General features: G+C 42.8%; 1 protein-coding gene across 1 annotated transcript in view; it reads left to right on the top strand.

The window, feature by feature from the left end:
* The first annotated feature begins 1,493 nt into the window (after positions 1-1,493).
* Positions 1,494-20,000, top strand: part of Clip1 (CAP-Gly domain containing linker protein 1) — a 97,367-nt gene continuing 78,860 nt past the window's right edge. The window contains 3 exon segments of the mRNA XM_087198087.1: positions 1,494-2,734; positions 14,675-14,863; positions 17,660-18,231. Coding sequence (XP_087054213.1) covers positions 14,779-14,863; positions 17,660-18,231 — 657 coding nt within the window. The 5' untranslated portion in view covers positions 1,494-2,734; positions 14,675-14,778.

Here is a 20,000-nt window from a genome sequence, read left to right as displayed (position 1 = left end):
TTTCTTTTCACGGTTTCCCCTGGCAGCCCCAAAGCCTGTCTTTTCCACACCATCCCTTGCTCTGCATGGTTTCCTGCATGGTTTGCAGACAAGAGGCAAAACCTAAGCATGATGCTGCACCTGTAGAATAATGGTGACCCTTACTTTGTACTTGAAATGCTGCCTCCTACTGTATCGACTTTAAATCTGCCAGCTGCTAACTCTCAGGTTCCTTTCTTTTTTTTGGTACCGGAGATCGAACTCGGGTCCTTGCGCTTGTGAGGCAGGTGGTGGAACCACTGAGCTAAATCCCCGGCCCTCAGGTTCCTTTCTTGTATTTTATTTATTTATTTTTTGTATGGGGGGATTGAACTCAGGACTGAGTTCACAGCCTTGTGCTTGCGAGGCAGGCTGTGGCACCACTGAGCTAAATCCCCAGCCCTCCTTTCTTGTATTTTGAGACATACTTACTGGATTTTTCATCCATAACTCAGTCAGTCTTTGCTTTGAGTTCTGTGTGGGTGTGTTTTTAGACTCAGCGTTGAGCTGTTAGTTTTACTGGGCAGTGCCTTATGCTACTCACAGGGCTTCCTTATACATTATGCATCACCTGTCACGTAGAGATTTTGACATTGCTCTTTCTGTAAGTGCTGTTTTTTTCTGTCCTAAGAACAATGAAATTATTCATGTTTTATATGCAAGAGTTTTACATTTCTCTGCCCTTTCCCACACATATATGTTGTAATGGAGTATGAAAGACAAATGTCACATGCCCAGGGAAACCTGAGGTATTTGATTGGTAGGCATATTATTGATATCAAGAGGGGAGCTACTTTATTTTTTGTATTAAATGTGAATTCTAGGCCTTTGCTGTTAATTCAGTAGCCATAAGCTACATGTCTCTCTTCTTCTTTCCTTCCTTCCTTCCTTCCTTCCTTGGAGACTTGAGTCTTGAAATTTTTCCCAGGATGTCTCTGAACTCCTGGGCTCCAGTGATCCTCCTGCCTCAGCCTCTTAAATAGCTGGGACCATAGGCATGTGCCATTGCACCTGGTTCACATAAATCTTTTGAGCATATGAATGTAGCAAGTCCAAATTGAGATGTGCTGTAGGTATACTTTCTAGAAGTGCACATTTCAAAGACCTAGTATGACAAAAAAGATTGCAATATATTGTTAATTTTATATTAATTACATTTTGAAATGATATTTTTGATATATTGGGCTAAGTATTAAATTTATTTCACTTGTTCTTTTTAATTTTTAAAAGTGTGGTTACTAGAAGATTCACAAGTTTGTTTATTTTGGGGTACAGGAATTGAACTCAGGGCCTCGCTCTTGCTAGGCAGGTGCTGTGCTGCAGAGCTTCCTGGCCCAAGATTCACAATTTTATTTATTTATTTATTCATTCATTCATTTATTTATTTATTTATTTATTTATTTATTTTTGGTACTGGGGATTAAGCTCAGGACCTTGAGCTTTCGAGGCAGGCGCCCCCGGAACCACTGAGCTAAATCCCTGGCCAAGATTCACAATTTTAAAGAAAAGATTCACAATTACTCATTTGCCTTGCAATTATTTCTGTTGGACAATGCACTTTAGAAAGTAGAGTGGTGTCAACAAATGTAATAGTCTAACTTGAGTCTCACTCTTTACAGCTCTTAAATGTCACTCAGTGGAGGTAGTAATTGAGCAGCTGGCTCTTAGCTTCACTGGCCTACTTTGTACAAGGGGCTCCAGGGTTCCAAAGCCCTCCACTGTGGCCGTCACCATCAGGTGCTTGGGGGTAAAGTACAGTTACTTGATCCTTCTTTTGAAAAATCACAGCATCCAGGATCACTTATTGAGTTTCTGCTTCAAAGTTGAGCCAGGTCAGAACTTTTTTGAGCCCTTGTGGAGTAAATACTCTCATAGGTCTTTTGGATGCCACGACCAGTCCGATTTCACCCCTGTCCACGAGGAGCTTAGTCATAGTGTGATTCCCAAACCGGACGGGAGAGCTTAAAATCTGGCATTCAGCCGGCAGCCCCAGGAGTGTGGAGAAAGATGAGATAGGGTAGAAAGGGTAGTCAGAAAAGACTGCAGCTCTGGGCTTCTCTGTCTGTGTTCTCTTGGAGTCATTTCTTGTGTCCCCGGAAGTCTTTGTGTGAGGATCTGCTGCAAGCGGCAGCAGAGGATGGGACCTAGGCCTGTGCACAACCCTGTGTGGGAGACAGGCCTGACTGTCTTTCCCATCCAAGTGCCTGAGCTCCATTCATGTAGATGAGGTGCTTAACCCAAGCAGGCCTAAGCTTGATGGGGTTTTGCTGGTCTGCTACGAGGTTGAAATACTTGACTTTCTCTGGTTTGTCTTTTCCAGTCTTTTTTTAATTTATAGAAATACAAATGTGAATAAAACTGAAAGAAGGAAGCGAATGAATAACTTGCTGTTTTGTTGGAGTACCAGTGAGTGTGGGAAGCTGCCCAGTGTTGGGCAAGTGTTCTGGTGATGAGGCCAAACAGCTCAGGTTACACTGTGTGAGCTCTGTTGGGGGTGGGGGACTCTGTGGAGTGACATAGGATGCAACTGACACTTTCATAACCATGACTTCAGGGGACAGGATCAAACTGAATGGACCTCCCAGCCCCAGGAAGATGATACTAGAACACAGCCATTTAATTTTTCTGTCATGCTTGACTTGAAAATCAGGAGCGTCTTTCTCTCAAACTACTCTTTTGTCCTCAGAACTTCTTCTTTCCTTTTCATCAAGTTCAGGTACGGTCATGTTTTAGAATAGAAGGGCACTCCCAGGTCTCAGGGGACAGCTGTTTCCAGGTAAGTCTGTCTGTGCTCCCTGTGCCAATTTCTGGAAGCTCCCTGTTAAACTCCCTCTCCTGGCAGGTTAAATTCATTGCAAATTCTTCAGCTCTGCTTTGCCTCCCACCAGAATTTCCAGATTTAGTAAATAAGGAATTGTTTTCATTCTGCTGACGAGTAGAACTGAACTATAAAGGGCCTGGGCTTTGCTGGGCACAGTGTTGTGTGTCTATGATCCCAGCACTCTGGAGACTGAGGCAGGAGGATCACAGTGAGTTTAAGGCCTGCCTGGGCTACACGTGTAAGGAGACTCTCAGAGGGGCGGGGTGGGGGTGGGGGTCTGGGCTAAGGTGTAGGGTGTGATTTGCTTGGGGCAGTGCAGTGCCAGGAGTCCTCAGAAGCTGATCTTTCAGATACAGGTTCCTTCCTCTTGTGGTGGAGTACTTTTTTTTTTTTTTTGGTAAGGGGATCAAACTTGGGTCCTTGTTCTTTCGGGGCAAGCTGCAGCACCACTGAGCTAAATCCCCGGCCCATGGTGGAGTACTTTTACTGTGGCAAGGTTAGCCACAGTAGCTTTCCTTTCACTTTTTTTTTTTTGGTACCGGGGATCGAACTCAGGACCTTGCACTTGCGAGGCAGGCAGCAGAACCACTGAGCTAAATCCCCAGCCCTCCTTTCACTTTTGAATCCTTTGCTTTTTACTTATGGAGTTTGGATTTGAAATCTGAACACTTACTAGAACAACAAAGGATAGAGTTAGAGGGCCAGGTATTTAGCTCAGTGGTTCCGGTGCCTGCCATGCAAGCGCAAGGTCCTGAGTTCAATCCCCGGTAACAGAAAAAAAAAAAGGATAGAGTTGGACACTGATTTTAGTTGATTCATACCCCTAGATCTGGGAAGGGATTAAATCAGTTGTTCAAGATCATCAAGCTGGAACAGAATCCCTGTGTCTAATTTTCCAGTCTAGCTTTCACTTCTTACATCTATGTATTTATTTATTTTTGAGCCATGACATTTTAAAAATAAGAGGGGGCAAAAACCTTAACAAATCAAGTAAGATTCGAGCTCAGCCTGGTGACTTAGTGATACAGGGAGACCTTGTCTAAAAAAGTAAAAAATAAGCTGGGTGGAGTGGTACATGTCTATATTTGTGGCCTTCTAGAAGGTCCAGGCATAAGATTAAGAAAAAGAAACGAACTTCAAAAAGTGAAAAAAATTGGATAATTATTATTTGGCCATAATTTATACCATGCTTGTTTTGGGGAACTGCTTGATTTAAGGAAATTCTTGGTTCTGTGAATTTTGGGGTTTTTTTTGGTACCAGGAATCCAACTCAGGACCTTGCTCTTGCAAGGCAGGCACAGTGCAACTGAGCTAAATCCCCAGCCCTTTTGTTTTGTTTTTTTGAGACAGGGTCTTGCTATGTAGTGCAGACTGTCCTTGAACTCACTATGTAGCCCAGGCTACCCTTGAATTCACGGCAATCCTCTTGCCTCAGCCTCCCGAGTGCTGGAATTATAGGCATACACCACCATGCCCAGTGATTCTGTAAATTTAAGCTTTAAAAAAATTTTTTTGTGTCAGGGATCACATTGTGTTTATCCATTCATATATGGATGGACACTTAGATTTTTTCCACCCATTGTCTATTGTGAAAAATACTTCCATGAACATGGATGTACATAGAGATCCTGCCTTCAGTTCTTTAATTCTTTTGAATACATGCTCAGAAATGGAATTGCAGGATATATAGTAATTCTTTTTCTGTTTTTTTTTTCTTTTTTTTTTTTTGGAGACAGGGTCTCACTAGCCCAGGCTAACCTCGAATCAATCCTCCTGCCTTAGCCTCCTGAGTGCTGGCTGACAGGCGCATGTGCAGCTTCCTATAGTAATTCTATTAAAAAATTTTTTTTTCTAAGATAGGTACTCCCTTTGTATTTCAGGCTGGCCTTGAACTCTCAGTGATACTCCTGCCTCAGCCTCCCAAGTGCTGGGATTATAGGCATGTACCGCCACACTCAGCGTCTATTTTTGATCTTTGAGGCACCACTGTATTGTTTTCCACAGCAACTGTGTCATTAAAATTAATTTCTTTCAGCAGTTACTTAGTCAAGATGATTCCAAAGCTCTAAGCCAAGTTCTTATCTCTTTGCAGCTGCATCAGATAAACTATCCTTGTAACCAGTAGCCCCACTGATTTTGGTGCTTAAACTGATACAAGTTTATTTTCAGTTCTGGAAAAGTCCAGGGTAGGTATTTTCTGACTAGGAGAGCAGGAGAGGTGACTCGGGGTTGGGTCCTGTGATTGTACCGTCCACAGTACGTGCTTTTGGGGATATACTTTTGGGGGAGCCCCTGAGAGGACAGAGCTGAGGGATGCAGAAGGCTGAATCTGAGCAGTAGTCCTGCTCATAGGCTTCTCTTCTGTTGCTGGTGAACAAAGTCGCGTGGTTGGACGCTTTGCCAAGTGTGCCAGGAGTAAGATGTGAACCCAGGAAGGAATGGAAGAGGCTTGGTGACAGCAGTCTCTCCCTAGTGCCCACTGCTGCTGGTTTGTCATGTGGTGGTCACATCCTGGGGAGAAGGCAGTGCAGCAGTCTTTTTCCTGCCTCTCTCTGTTGAAGCCACTATACTGTAGCTCAGGAATCAGTAGATTTTCCCCTCCTGCTTATTAATTTCTTTTTTTTTTTGGTACCAGGGATCAAATTTGGGTCCTTGGGCTTGTGAGGCAGGCAGCGGAACCACTGAGCTAAATCCCTGGCCCATTAATTTCTTAATTTTACTTATTAAATAAAAATTAAAAGACCCAAGAAAATACGAAGTAGATAAAAAAATCACCAATAATCCCATCCCCTGGAGACAGTTATAATTATTCATTAGTCCTTTCCTGCTTAAGAATTTTAACTACTTAACTACTTTCACCAGTCTTTAGTCTGTGCTGCCTGAACTCCAGTGTTCATGAGGGCAGAACAACAAGCAGCTGGGCACTTACCGATTCTTAGCAAAGAAACACTGTTCTAGACCTATGTAGAGTCCTTGTCCTTTTGGCATTTTCAATATGAATATTTCCTTTCTTTTTTTGTACCATGGATTGAACCCAGGGCCTTTGCATTGAGCTGTATCCACAGCTCTTTAGATTTTTTTTTAAACTTTGAGATGGAGTCTCAGCAAGTCACTAAGTTGCCTGGGTTGGGCTTGAATTTGCTATCCTCCTGCTTCAGCCTCCCAGAGTTCTGGGATTACAGGTATTTGCCACCAGCCCTGGCTTCAATATGAATTTCTCACTTACACATCTTAATCTTCACTTCTCTTAGTACATAAATAAATGTTGGGGCTGATGATCTTAGCAGTATGTTAGAATAGCAAGGCAAGGGAAACATTTTATGTTTATGGTTTACTTCCTACTCAGTTTTTAGAATTCTTCAATACAGTCTAATTTTCCAGGAGGAAAAAAGTCAAGCTGAACCAAAGTAACAGCTTGAAAAGTTGAGGTCTCCGTGTGCACACTGACTGTTGAGCTGACTCTTAGGTGTGCGTGCTTTTCTCTGCTCACCTGTGTTGCTTCTGCTGCTGACCTCCAGTGGGAGGATGCTGCCTTGGGAGAAGCTGTATTCCTGAGCTCCAGGTGCAAGAATACAGAACCTTCTCATTTCTGTTGATTGGTTGCATGTGCTAGGGTTTGCACGCCAGATGAACACTCTGACACTGAGCTGTGTCCCCAGCCTGCTGGTTGCTCTTTAAAGAGGTGACACTGCAGCACGGAAGCAGAACACAGTCAGAACTCCTTTTGTTTGTGAGGTCATCGGCATGCTGTGACCTCACGGCCAGGCGGCTCAATGTGTTGCCCAGTATCTCACAGGATGTGAGCTGAGCCCTGGCCCAATTCCACAGACACCATGAGATACCAGTTCATCTCTTACGTCTAGATTCATGGTTCTTAGAATAAAATGTAAAGACCTCGAGGTCAAGCCCTTGTGTCTTACTGAAAGGGATTATGTAATGAAAAGACAATCATTGTGGATATCCTCAGGCAAGACATTTAAAAGCAGAAACTCAGCCAGGCTTGTTGGTGTGCACCTGTAATCCCAGCACTCAGGAGGCTGAAGCAGAGGATTGCTGGGAGTTTGAGGCCAACGTGGACTACATAGCAAGATCCTGTCTCAAAACAACAACAATAACAAAACAAACAAAAAAAAAAAGAAAGAAAAGAAAAAGAAAGAAATAAAACACTTCTTTTTAAAAAATTCCAAAGAGGTTAGGTCTTCTATGGTTATTTCTTTTCTGAAATAAGTATCTTGCCCCTTTTCCTTTGTTACTTAGATTAGTTATGAGTTAAATCACAAACTTGTGATATTAATTCAGTTGAAAAGTTTTGCTAATTTTGGCCTTGGTTTTGTCTCATAAAATAAACCTAGGGGCGGGGATTTAGCTCAGTGGTTCTGTCGCCTGCCTTGAAAGCAAAAGGTCCTGAGTTTGATCCCTGGTACCAAAAAAAAAATTCTCCCTAATAAAATAAAACTGCCGGTCACACAGAAAAAACCCAAAACACTACCCAGCAAACCGTTCCTCTGGTGTTGTTAAACAGCTAAGCTTCCTGTTTAGGGAGGAAGGATAAATCTTTTCATGAGAAAGAAGAAGAGGAATTGCACAGATAAGCAACCCCTTGTGGAGCCGGGTTCCCTGGTATGAGTTGGTGCTTGCTCCCTACTTCTTTCATTTGAGACAGTACAACCAAATTGTAGCTGTTTTTAACTGTTCAGAGGTAACTTTAAGATAATTTTTTTCCCAGTGCTAGGATGGAATCCAGGGCCTCACACATGCTAGGCAAGCACTCTATTGCAGAGCTATATCCCTAAGCCCTAAAGATAAACATTTTACAATTAGTTATTGGCTTAAAAAGATAACTATGTCATCGATCAGTGGTGTAAATACAGGATTGGGGTTATTGTATAGTCATGTGTTGCAGTATTATTGTTTGGAAAGTGAGATTATAAAGCAGTGTGCCTTTTTTGGTTTTTCTTTGTGGGGGAGTTGGTACTGGGAATTGAACTCAGGACCTTGCACTTGTGAGGCAGGCACGGTTCCACTGAGCTGAATTGCCGGCTGCAATGTGCCTTTTTTTTTTTTTTTTTGGTACTGGGGATCAAACTCGGGTCCTTGCGCTAGCGCAGCAGGGGGTGAAACCACTGAGCCAAATCCCCGGCCCTGCAATGTGCCTTTTTAGTATATGTGCTGCCGAAGCAAGCACTGCAATGTGCCTTTTAAAAATAAATTTAATGGCCGGGGATTTAGCTCAGTGGTTCTGCCGCCTGCCTTACAAGCCCAAGGTCCTGAGTTCGATCCCTGGTACCAAAAACAAAACAAAAAACCAAAAAATAAATAAATTTAATGGTGGCATATGCCTGTTATCCCAGCACTCAAGAGGGTGAGGTAGAAGGATTTTGTGTTTGACACCAGCCTGGGCTGTGTAGTGAATTCAAGCCCAGGCCAGCGTGGACTACATAGTGAGATTGTCTCAACAACAACAAAAAACTTAAAATTCTTACACATTCTCATGAGTTTTTCATTTTGCAAAATGTTCACTTACTATAGTGAAAAATTTTGGAACAGTTGGAATTGCCCTGTGAGCATTATCCTCATATTTTTGAGGTACTGGTGTTTTGCTCAGATTTTAGAAACAGTGGTGTTTTAGAGCCGCATCCAGTGAAGAACATTGAGAGATTGAGCTGGTCACTCCCATCTTGGGTCACCAATATTATAAAGCCCCCCCCCCCTTTTTGGTACCAGGGATCGAATTCAGGACCTTGCGCTTGTGAGGCAGGCGCCAGAACCACTGAGCTAAATCCCTGGCCCTAAAGTCACCCTTTTTTTAAAAAAAAGACAAATGTTTTAAATTCATTTATTTATTTATCCCCCCCTGCCCCGGGTACCGGGGATCGAACTCAGGACCTTGTGCTTGCCAGGTGCAGGACCACTGAGCTACATCACCAGCCCATTTATTGGTTTTTTTGGAGACAAGGCCTTACTATGTAGTTCAGGCCAGTCTTGAACTCACTATGTAACACAGGTTGGCCTCGAACTTGCAGCGATCCTCCTGCCTCAGCCTCCCAAGTGCTAAAATTACAGGTGTGCACCACCATTCCTGGCTAAAGTACCATTTTAAAACCATCTCTGGGGTCGGGGATTTAGCTCAGTGGCACTGCACCTGCCTTGCAAGTGCAAGGTCAAACCCCAGTACAAATAAAACCAAAAAAACAAAAACTGAAATTACTTCTAAAAGAGGAATTAAACATTTTGGCCAGCCAAGTTTGGTAGCTCATGCCTGTAATCCTAGGACTTGGGAGGCTGAGGCAAGAGGGTCACAAGTTCATGTCCTACCTGGGCAGCGTGGCAAGACCCTATCTCAAAGGATAGTCAGACAGGGCCGGTCCCTGGTGGGTTGTCAGTCCAGGACTCCCCACTCCAGAGTTGGGGGGAGGGTGGAGCCACTTCCTAGACAGTGCTGGGTCTGTTTTCACCCCATGTCCCTGGATTGGGCCTGTGAGTGGAGAGCACCCAAGACTGTTTCCTGGTCCTGTTTATAAACTAAGTATGTGTCTTTCGAGGTGATGCCTCCGCTAGGGAGGACACTGATGTGGAGAGGACAAGTGGTTTGACTGAGATCGCTGAGGTTCCAGGCTGGTTTGCAGTACTCACCTCCCACCCCACTTCTGGTTTTTTAAGACAGTCTTCCTATGTAGCCCAGGCTGGCTTAGAACTCCTGGCAATCCTCCTGCCTTACCCTCCCCAGTGCTGGGATTATGGGCATGCACCCATACCCAGCTTGTCTTTTTTAAGAAGCCTGACTGTCAGCTTCTATCCAATGGGTCTACTTCCTTTTCAGCCCTTACTCAAGGTCTGCCTTGCTCAGGAGCCTTTTCTCTACCCCAGTCCACTCTATCCTTCCTTCTCCCAGGACACTATAGGACCCTCATGCGGTTCAATATTTTTCACAAATTGCATTGTATTCTTAGGCATTTTTCTTAGATGTGGGTCTTGTCTCTCCAACTACTTTGTAAATTCCTTGTGCTTAGATCTATTATCATATTTTTCTGTTATCTGTAGTGGGCAACAAGTTTATATATATTTTAAAATACTGAATGCACCCCAGCTGGCTTGGTTGAGACCATTCAATTTTATTTATTGAGCATTGTTTATAAAGCAATGTGGGAAATATAAAGGTGGCTAAAATAGATTCTTTCAAGGGATTTATACTTTGGTGGAATCTATAGTCCACACACATAAGGCTGAGTGCCAGGCACTGTGAAAAACATACAGACTCAATATTGTGGGAAATGGGTGGGAAAAGTTTTTGTTGAAGAGGTGAATGCCTGCATGTGCCCTTGGGTAAGGCTTCTGCAGGGGAAGCAGACTGGATGGGGAAAGGACACTGGAAATCCTCAGACAATGGGTAATGAAAGCAGTAAATACTGAACTTGCTCACTTGGCACCCAACTCTTAAAATAGCTCAACTAGAAGCTGGAGCTAATGGTGTGTGCCCATAATTCCAGCACTGACAGAGGCTGAAGCATGAAGACTACAAATTTGAGCCCTTCCTGGGCAATTTAGTTTCAATATATATTAAAAAAAGGGCTTTTGAGGTAGCTCAATGGGAAGGCTATGGGTTCAATCCCCGCTATGCCACGGCCCAGAAAAAATCAAACTGGAAGGAACATGCTTCTGGAAGCCTTTAAAAAATGAGGGTTTTAGACAACTGTGACTCATAAATAAAGAAAAAATGAATATAGTGTAGTTTGGAAACATTTTTTATGACACTTTTACATTCTTAAAAATTAATGACTCAGGGCCCAAGATTTAGCTCAGTGGTTCCCCTGCCTGCCTCGAAAGTGCAAAGTCCTGAGTTTGATCCCTGGTACCAAAAATAAATAAATTAAAAAAAATTAATGAAGTCTCCAAAGAACTTTTATTTACGTAGTTTATACCTATTGATATTTACCATATTAGGAAGTAAAACTGATAATATTTAAAAATATTAACTCATTAGAAATACTTAACCCATCTTATATAAATTTTTATTTTATATAAATTTTTAATGGAGAATAACTTCTCTAAATCAAAACCAGTGAGAAGATGGCATTGTTTTTTATAAATTTGTTTAATAGTTGGCTTAAGAGGAGGCAATTTGATTCTTCTATCTGCTTTTTTTTTTTTTTTTTGGTATTGGGGATCGCACTCAGGTCCTTGAGCTTTTGAGGCAAGTGGTGGAACCACTGAGCTAAATCCCCGGCCCTCTTCTATCTACTTTTGCATTTAATCTGTAGTAAGAAGTTGTTTTGGTTAAAGTATATAAAGATAATTGGCCTCACACAGATGTGTAGGAAAGGAAAAGCATATCTTAAGAGCATTTTCAAGCCTGGAGTGGTAGTACATATCTATAATTCCAGAACTCTGGGAGGCTGAGGCAGAGGAACCCAAGTTCAAGGCCTGCCTGGGCAATTTGTTGAGACCTTGTTTTTTGTTTTTGTTTTTTTTGGTACCAGGTATCGAACTTGGGACCTTGTGCTTGTGAGGCAGGTGCCAGAACCACTGAGCTAAATCCCTGGCCCGAGACCTTGTTTTTATTTTTATTTTTTATTTAGTTTTTGGTACTAGGGATTGAACTCTGGTCCTTGCGCTTGCGCAGCAGGCGGCGAAACCACTGAGCTAAATCCCCAACAGCTCTTTTATTTATTTTTTTTTGGTACTGGGGATTGAACTCAGGACTTTGCGCTTTCGAGGCAGGTGGCGGAACCCCTGAGCTAAATCCCCAGCCCATGAATTGCTCTTTTAAAGCAAGCCTGGCATCCCATTCATTAATAATGTACGAAGAAGAAACTTAAATGGAAGGTTTTAAAATTCACATTGGTGGTGTTCTAATTCTTTCATGGAAACAGCCTTGATTTTCTCTTTTGTTAGGTCTTGGTTGAAGTTCCATGCTTTGGAATTCAAGTAACTCAGGTGGACCGAGAGCCGTGGCATGAGAATTAGTCAGGGAAGACATAGGCTGAATTTAGGAGCATTCTTTTGTGCATAATACCCACACAGTTCTGTATCTTGGGCAGAGTTTTGTAGATTGTAGATTTGTGAGTTCATGGTGTTGGGTACAGGATTTGAGCCTGGCCAAGGCTCACCTAGTTATTCTGGTTACTAATTGTGAATTTCAAAATTTCTCTCTCATGAGTACTTAACCTGAGCCCAAGAATTTGCTGTTTTGCCTGAGTATAACATTTTAAGGAACACTTTGTCCTTTCCTCTTGTCAGCATACTTATTTCTAGGAGAACTGTGTCTCCCATGTCTGTTCTGTTCTTCCTACCTGACCCTGTTACTCCACGGTGTTGGGCAGGGTGCAGGGGCAGGACTGCCTAGGGAATTTCTGCCCTTGGCTCATTCCCAGCCTCCTCAGCTTCTTTGATACATAGATAGCCTTCTCATCTGAGACTAGAGGAGACGTGGCTATCCTAAGGGAGTCATAGCGTCCAAGCCAGTATGGAGACAGTAAATAAAGCAAGTGCTTTGAAACCCTCTGAGGGGGCACAGACTACCACCTGAACCCCACTTTTTCTCAGTGGTTGTGGTTGTGATGCGGGTAATGAGGAGCGGGGAATTTTGTGCTTATAATCAGGATTGGCCACCTCTGTCTTCAAGTTAGTTCTTTCTCTTTTAATCAGAATCTTCTCTCAAACTGCACAACTGATCTTTTACAGTTTTATTTACTTTCTTGTATTTTTTTTTTTGGTACCGGGGATCGAACTCGGGTCCTTGCACTTGTGCAGCAGGTGGTGAAACCGCTGAGCTAAAATCCCCGGCCCATTTTCTTGTATTTTTTGCGACAGGGTCTCTGAATGTAGCCTAGATTGGCTTTAAACTCACAATCTTCCTGCCTCAGCCTCCCAAGTGCTGGGATTATTGACATATACCCCCATGCTTGGCATTATCTCTGATATTTTAAAAAACACCTTGAACCAGGCTTGGTAGCTCACTCCTGACATCCTAGCACTGAGGCAGGAGGATCACCATAAGTTCAAGGCAGCCTGGACTACATAGTGAGTTCAAGGCCAGCCTGAACTGCACAGTGAGACCCTGTCTCAAAACAAAAGAAAACATGGGCTGGGGATTTAGCTCAGTGGTTCCGGCACCTGCCTCACAAGCACAAGATCCTGAGTTCGATCCCTGGTACCAAAAAGAAACAAACAAACCAAACCAAAAATACTTTTTACCATTTTGGGACCTCTCAACAATCATAGAGACTACTGAGTGAGGCTTATGTAAGCAGCTGTCTTGGTTTGATTTCTATTTGTTCTGTATTATCTCTTCTCTTCTCTTTTTTTCCCCCTTTGCTGGGAATTGAACCTAGGGCCTTAGCACTGAGCTACATCCCCCAGCCCCATTTTGCATTTTGAGATGATTTTGCCAAAGCTGGGCTCAAACTTGTGATCCTCCTGCCTCAGCCTCCCAGAGTACAGGCGTTACCACCATGCCTACATCATTCTGATTATCTATGAGTAGAAAAACTTACATGGCTGTATTTCTCTCCTAGCTCTGTAAAAAAAAAAAAAATTGCAGACTGGTTGACTTAAGAAAACAGAAATTTGTTCTCTTAAACTTCTGGAGGCCAAAAATCCACAATCAAGTGTTGCTAGGGTTGGTTCCTCCTGTAGACTCTGTGGAGAATCCATCTCGTGCCTCTCTCCTAGCTTTTGGGGACACCAGCAGTTCTTAGTTTTTAGACATAGCAGACCATCTCTCCCTCCACTTTCGCTGACCTCTTCTCTGTGCATTCTCTTTTTTTTTTTGGTACCGGGGATCGAACTCGGGACCCTGTGCTTTCGAGGCAGGCAGCGGAACCACTGAGCTAAATCCCCAGCCCTGTGTGTTCTCTTTTTATGGAAACGTGTAGGGCCCACCCAGATAACCCAGGTTGATCTCACCTTGAGATCTTTAGTTTAATTACATCTGCAGAGATGCTTTTTCTACATAAGGTCACAGTCACATTTTTTGAGCTGGGTGCACACCATTCAGCGCACTGCAGTGGCCACGCAGGCTCTTCTGCCATTCTGGCCAGAGTCCTTGTAAATGCTTGGCATTCTTGTCGGAGAGTGAGGACTGTGCTTCACTGCCCAAGACTAGCAGAGAGATGTGCAAACCAAGCATTGGACAGTTGGGAGCAGTTCTCTTTGATTGGATTGTTTTGTCTTTAGGTATGCCTGGAAATGTTTCCTGTGCACTCTGTGGAGGTGAAGAGGCTATGGCAAAATATTATTTTGCCTGAGCCCAAAAGTTGAACATTTAAACTCGATCTTGATGAAATCAGAATATATTGTTTCTCTAAGCAGAACAAAGATAGTTTTACTTCTCTTCCTAGATGGTTTATCTTCCAGAGTCTGAACCCTTCTCTAGTTCAACATACACATAATTTTATACAACAAATTGCACAGTTTCTGCAGATCTAAAAAATACACCGTTAATACCAACTTGTGGTAATACAATTTAAAGAATATACAAGTGAATAAATTAAAAACTGAAAGCTCCCTTGCCCTCCCCCCGTAAGATTGGTGTAAATTTTCCTGAACTCTCTTTGATGTGGTTTGTAGGCACCATACTGAGCTGGTGACACCAGCTAATGTTTACCAAAGTGAATATATTGCTATCCTTCAGTGCTTGTCTTTAGAATAGTAAATCACCTTTAAATCCATTTCAGCGGGATCTTAACATTTTTAGTAGACAAAGTCCTGTGTTCAATGTGGAGATGCTTATGGTAAGGAAAAGTTTATACTGTGAAATGTGCTTTAATAATACCTGTTGTTCTTATGTTCTTTTGTATATAGGTCTAAAAGGTTTTTTAATGTTTCCCTTTGCAGATTTAACCCCGAGACTGACTTCACTATAGAAACACAGTTGTATCAATGGTTGGGGAAAGATAGTGGTGACAGGCACAGGAGAAACAGCTTTGAAATACAAAAAAATGAGCATGCTAAAACCAAGTGGGCTTAAGGCCCCCACCAAGATCCTTAAGCCTGGAAGCACAGCCTTGAAGACACCGGCTATTGGTAATGCTTTATGTTTTTTCTTTTTCTATTTTTTTTGGGGGGGTGGGTACTGGGAATCAAACTCAGGACCTTGCACTTGCAAGGCAGGTGCAGGCACTGCTGAGCTAAATCCCCAGCCCTTCTTTCTCTTTTTTTTACACCCATATTTTTCTTTAATAGCAGATAATTATCTGGTATGAAGCCTTCAATTTGAAATCTTTAAGAAAGAAAACCTTTTAATCGCTCGTATTCTTGAAAACATTTGAAAAAAGTTTGGATTAAAAGGCAGAAATTAAAAGAGCTGGGCCTGGTGGCACACGCCTGTAATCCTAGCACTCAGGAGGCTGAGGCAGGATGGCTGGGAGTATGAGGCCAGCCTAGGGTCAGTCTGCACTACAAAGTAAGGCCCTGTTTTTTAAAAGAAGACCAAAATTAGCTAGGTATGGTGTTGCACACTTGTAATCCCAGCACTCAGGAGGCTGAGATGGGAGGATCACAAGCTCACAAGTTCAAAGCCAGCTGGGCTACTTGGTGAGTACCTGGCTCCAAAAACAAAAACCAAAAAACAACCTTGTTTTATAGAGGTCCCATTTGATCCAGGTATTCCCCTGCTGGGTATCTTCCTAAAAGAATTAAAAGAATCATACCACAGCGATATATGTGGACCCATGTTTATAGCAGCACAGTTTGTTATAGCTAAAGCTTGGAAACAGCCCAAGTGCCCATCAACTGGAAACTGGATAAAGAAGATGAGGGTTTTTTTTATAAAATGGAGTATTACTGAGCCATAAAGAATGAGAAACTAGAGACATTTATAGCTAAATGGATGCATATTGAGGCCATACTCTTAAGTGAAATAAATAGGACACACGTGTAAATACTGAATAGTTTCTCTGGTGTGAGAAACTGAAAGTGTAAATAAGGATTAAAATGATTAAAACAAATAATTGATAATTTGAAATAGAAAGGAAGGGTCCAAAAGGGTAGGGGTGGTGGGAGGGGAAGGGAAAGGAGGGCCGGGGATTTAGCTCAGTGGTTCCAGCACCTGCCTTGCAAGTGCAAGGTACGGAGTTCAGTCTCCGGTACCAAAAAAAAAAGCCCTCCAGAAGATATTACTGTCCCTTTATGGATGTGGAAATTAAGCAGAGAGGTCATGTCACATCCTGGGACCAGGTTATGGTTAGTGAATGATAGAGTAGGAATGTACACATTGCCATTGGATGCCTGCATAGATAGTTTCCAGTGTAAATATCCCATTTCTGGGAAACTGTAGTTGCTGTCTTTACCATAGGATAGTGACTGCATGAAGTTATATTGCCTTAACAGAGTGTTTGGCCAGGTGCTGTCTTTTTTTTTCTTTGCTATGATTTCTACTTCTTCTATCAAAGGAATAGAGTTCATGTAGTCTTGCAGTAACGTTGGCTGGGGCCACAGTACTACATCCTCTACGTCATCAAGCTTAATTGCAAAATCTCTGTGGTTAAATGGTGTCCATTTTGTCTGCTTTAATTAACTATTCCAATATAAGAATAGAGCTCATCTCAGTGGATCTGTGGGTATTTGCTCATGATATGCAGGGTAGAGGGTGGAGTAAGAATATCAGGCCTGTAAATATACATCTAGGTAAAGGAGTAAGCTTTTCTTGACTTAGTTGTCTTGGTTTTTTTGAGATAGGGTCTTGTTATGTGGTCCAAGCTACCCTTGAACTCACTATACATACTTTTTTTGGGGGGTGGTGGTAAACATTCCTTGTTTAAGGACTGAATTCTTTTTCTGGGGGGGGGGCACCGGGGAATTGAACTCGGGACCTTGTGCTTATGAGACAGGCGTTGGAACCACTGAGCTAAATCCCCAGCCAAGGACCAAATTCTGTTCCTGTGGCTAGGTCATTAAATGGATTGGTCACTAAATGAGGAATTGTATATAGTATGTACAGTACAATATTCAGAACAAAGAAATGGTTGGGCTGGGGATTTAGCTCAGTGGTTTCGCCGCCTGCTGCACAAGTGCAAGGACCCGAGTTCGATCCCCAGTACTAAAAAAATAAAAAAACAAACAAAGAAATGGTCAAGGGAAGCTCCAACGTGATGACTTTGCTTTTATTTGCATAACTCTTACAAGCAGTACTGTAATGTATAACAGAATGTGAGACTGCTATATTGTATAGTACAATGAGCAAAAATTACAGTAATGTACAAACAAAGTGTACTGTATAAAAGAAAGACATTAAGGCTCTAAGATGTACAGACCTGTACAAAAAAAAGATGGGTTGTAAATGCAAGTGGTGGGTCATAAGTGTGAAAAGCACACCTCATCAGAAGTCGGAACAAGTTAAATGAGTATCTGTGTAGTCCAGGCTGATCCTCCTGTCTCGGTCTCCTGAGTGCTGGGATTATAGGTGTGTTCTGCCATCCTGGCTACTTCTAGTCTTTTTTTTTTTGAGACAGGGTCTTCCTATGTAGTTCAGGTTGGCCTTGAAGTCACTATGTAGCCCAAGCTGGCCTGGAGTTTGAGATGATCCTCTTGCTTCAGCCTTCTGGTGCTGGGATTGCAGTTGTGAGCCACCATACCCAACTACTTCTAGTTTTAACTAAAAATAGGATAAACCTCACCTCCAGCTCATTGAGTTTTGGCAGCTTTGAAAATGCTAGTGATGGATCAAGTACTCTTCCTCTTTGCTTAAAAAAAAAAATTAGAACTCCTCTGTAAGTTATGTATGGGCTAGTCTTGCTGTTGCTTTTTCTAGTTTTTTTTTTTACATTAAGTTAGAGATTGGCTTCTTGAATATGAAATTAACCTTTTTGACCTTGTTTTCAGTTGCATCTCCAGTAGAAAAAACAATATCCAGTGAAAAAGCCTCAAGCACTCCATCCTCTGAGACTCAAGAGGAATTTGTTGATGACTTTAGAGTGGGGGAGCGTGTGTGGGTGAATGGAAACAAGCCTGGATATATCCAGTTCCTTGGGGAAACCCAGTTTGCACCAGGCCAGTGGGCTGGGATTGTTTTAGATGAACCTATAGGCAAGAACGACGGTTCAGTGGCAGGAGTTCGATATTTCCAGTGTGAACCTCTAAAGGGCATATTTACCCGCCCCTCGAAGTTATCACGGAAGGTACAAGCAGAAGATGAAGCCAATGGCCTCCAGACGGCTCACGCGTCCAGAGCTGCTTCACCTCTGTCCACTTCTACAGCCAGCGTGACGGGCTCCTCCCTGGCCACCCCTTCACATATCCCCCATAAGTCCTCCCAGCTGACAGCCAAGGAACCTGGAGCCATGCCTCAGGTCAGCAACCTTACAAAAACCACCAGTGAGTCAATTTCCAACCTTTCGGAGGCTGGCTCCATCAAGAAAGGAGAGCGTGAGCTCAAAATCGGAGACAGAGTATTGGTGAGTCATCCATGTGCATATCTCACTGCCTTCCTAGCTGTGCCTTAACTTTTAACATGCAGCTCTTTTAAATAGGACTCTTTGATTTAGAAATAGAAAACATTTTGGCTTCAAAGTTAATGAAAGGAATTAGACATCTGGAATGTTTAATTTAGAATTTTCTTTTCTTTTTTTCAGTGGTGGGAATTGAACTGGGCCTTGCACATGCTAGGCAAGCACCCAACCACTGAGACACACTGGAATTTTTATAATTAAAAATAAATTATTTGAGTGGCGGTGTAGCTCAGTGGCAGAGCATGTGCTTAGCATGAGAAAGGCTGTGGGTTCAGTCCCCAGGAGGGGCAAATTATTGATCACCAAGATTGTAAAAAAACTAAAGTCATTAGACCACTGTCATGCCAGCATTAGTTCAGAATTTCCTCAGGGCCGTACTGAACTCAGGGCAGCAATTGAGCCTTCTTTCTTCTCCATACCCAGTGGCCTGTGTGACCCTGGTCCTCTTTTCACTGCAGCACAAGGAGGAGAGGTGAGTCCTGGGCTACAGTAGCTGTTTAGCCAGTGACCTCCACCATCCAGATAGAGATCCTGTGATCTGTGCCAGTTGCTCAAATCTTGGGAAACTTGGTGTCGTCTCCTTGTCCTCTCCTCACTGTGCTTATAGGCACAAGTGGGAAATGTGAATGACAGGAATGATGGAAGTGTGTTTTTCTAGAAAAATGTAATGGATTGGTGTAAAGAGCTGGCTGTAAAGTGAGTTGTGCTGATTTTGGCAGTGTCTGGAGACTCAGCGACCAACCTGTCGAATGTGTTCCTTGCCTCTGTTTTTCCATTTGTCAGTGTGAATGTTCCATGGGTCTTGGCAGTTGAGGTTCTCTTTAGTAACTGTTGTCCTAGGTAAAGAGCTTTTTGGGCGTGAGGCTGTTTATTTAACTCTCAGAGAGAGAGAGATCTCTACAATCTGGGGAGCCCCAGGTAACTCGTCCCTCTGAATGTTTTGGGGGGGGTCTTGCTGCATTTTCAGGTATATTTAGTATTTCAAGGATGTGATGTTGGGTTCTGGAATAACGTGACTGACTTCCAGCTGTTGCTTCAGCATGGCTGTCTGCGTGGCTAGGACTGTGTTCCTCGCTGAACTCTGAGCAGATGGCCATATCTTTTATTTATTTATTTATTTATTTATTTATTTATTTATTTGGTACTGGGGATTGAACTCGGGTCCCTGCACTTGCGAGGCAGGCGGTGAAACCACTGAGCTAAATCCTCCGCCCCATATCTTTTATTTTTGAAGTGACAGGCTTGCTTTCTCTATGAGCTGCTTCCAGGGCTCTTCCACCAAGAATAGCAGGTTTTGCTTGTTCTTAACACATATTATTTGTTTATTGGTTTTTTGAGACAGGGTCTTGTTATCATATAGGGTAGCCTTGAACTTGTAGCCCAGACTGGCCTGGGCCCAGGCTGGCCTCAAATTTGCGATCCTCATGCCTCAGCTTCTGGAGTGCTGGGATTATAGGCCTGCACTGCCATATCTGGCTTCAAGACTTCTTATGTAGCTCTGTTTGATACTATCAAAGGGGGGAAAATCTTCACAAGATTTATTTTGTGCCAGACTTGGTGGTACATGCCTATAATCCTAACACTTGGGAGGCTGAGGTCAGAGAATTGCCACGAGTACAAGGCCACCCTGGGCTACTTAGTGAGTTCAAGAGCAGCCTAAACTCTAAACTACATAGTGAGACCCTGTCTCAAAAAAAAATTATTTTGCTTATGAT

Source organism: Heterocephalus glaber, unplaced genomic scaffold (assembly GCF_053883595.1).
Source record: "Heterocephalus glaber isolate CG9 unplaced genomic scaffold, H.glaber_assembly_v1.0 deba00001687, whole genome shotgun sequence".
NCBI classification, from domain to species: domain Eukaryota; kingdom Metazoa; phylum Chordata; class Mammalia; order Rodentia; family Bathyergidae; genus Heterocephalus; species Heterocephalus glaber.
The sequence above is the reverse complement of the archived record's forward strand: the minus strand, read 5'-3'. Positions and strand labels throughout refer to the sequence as shown.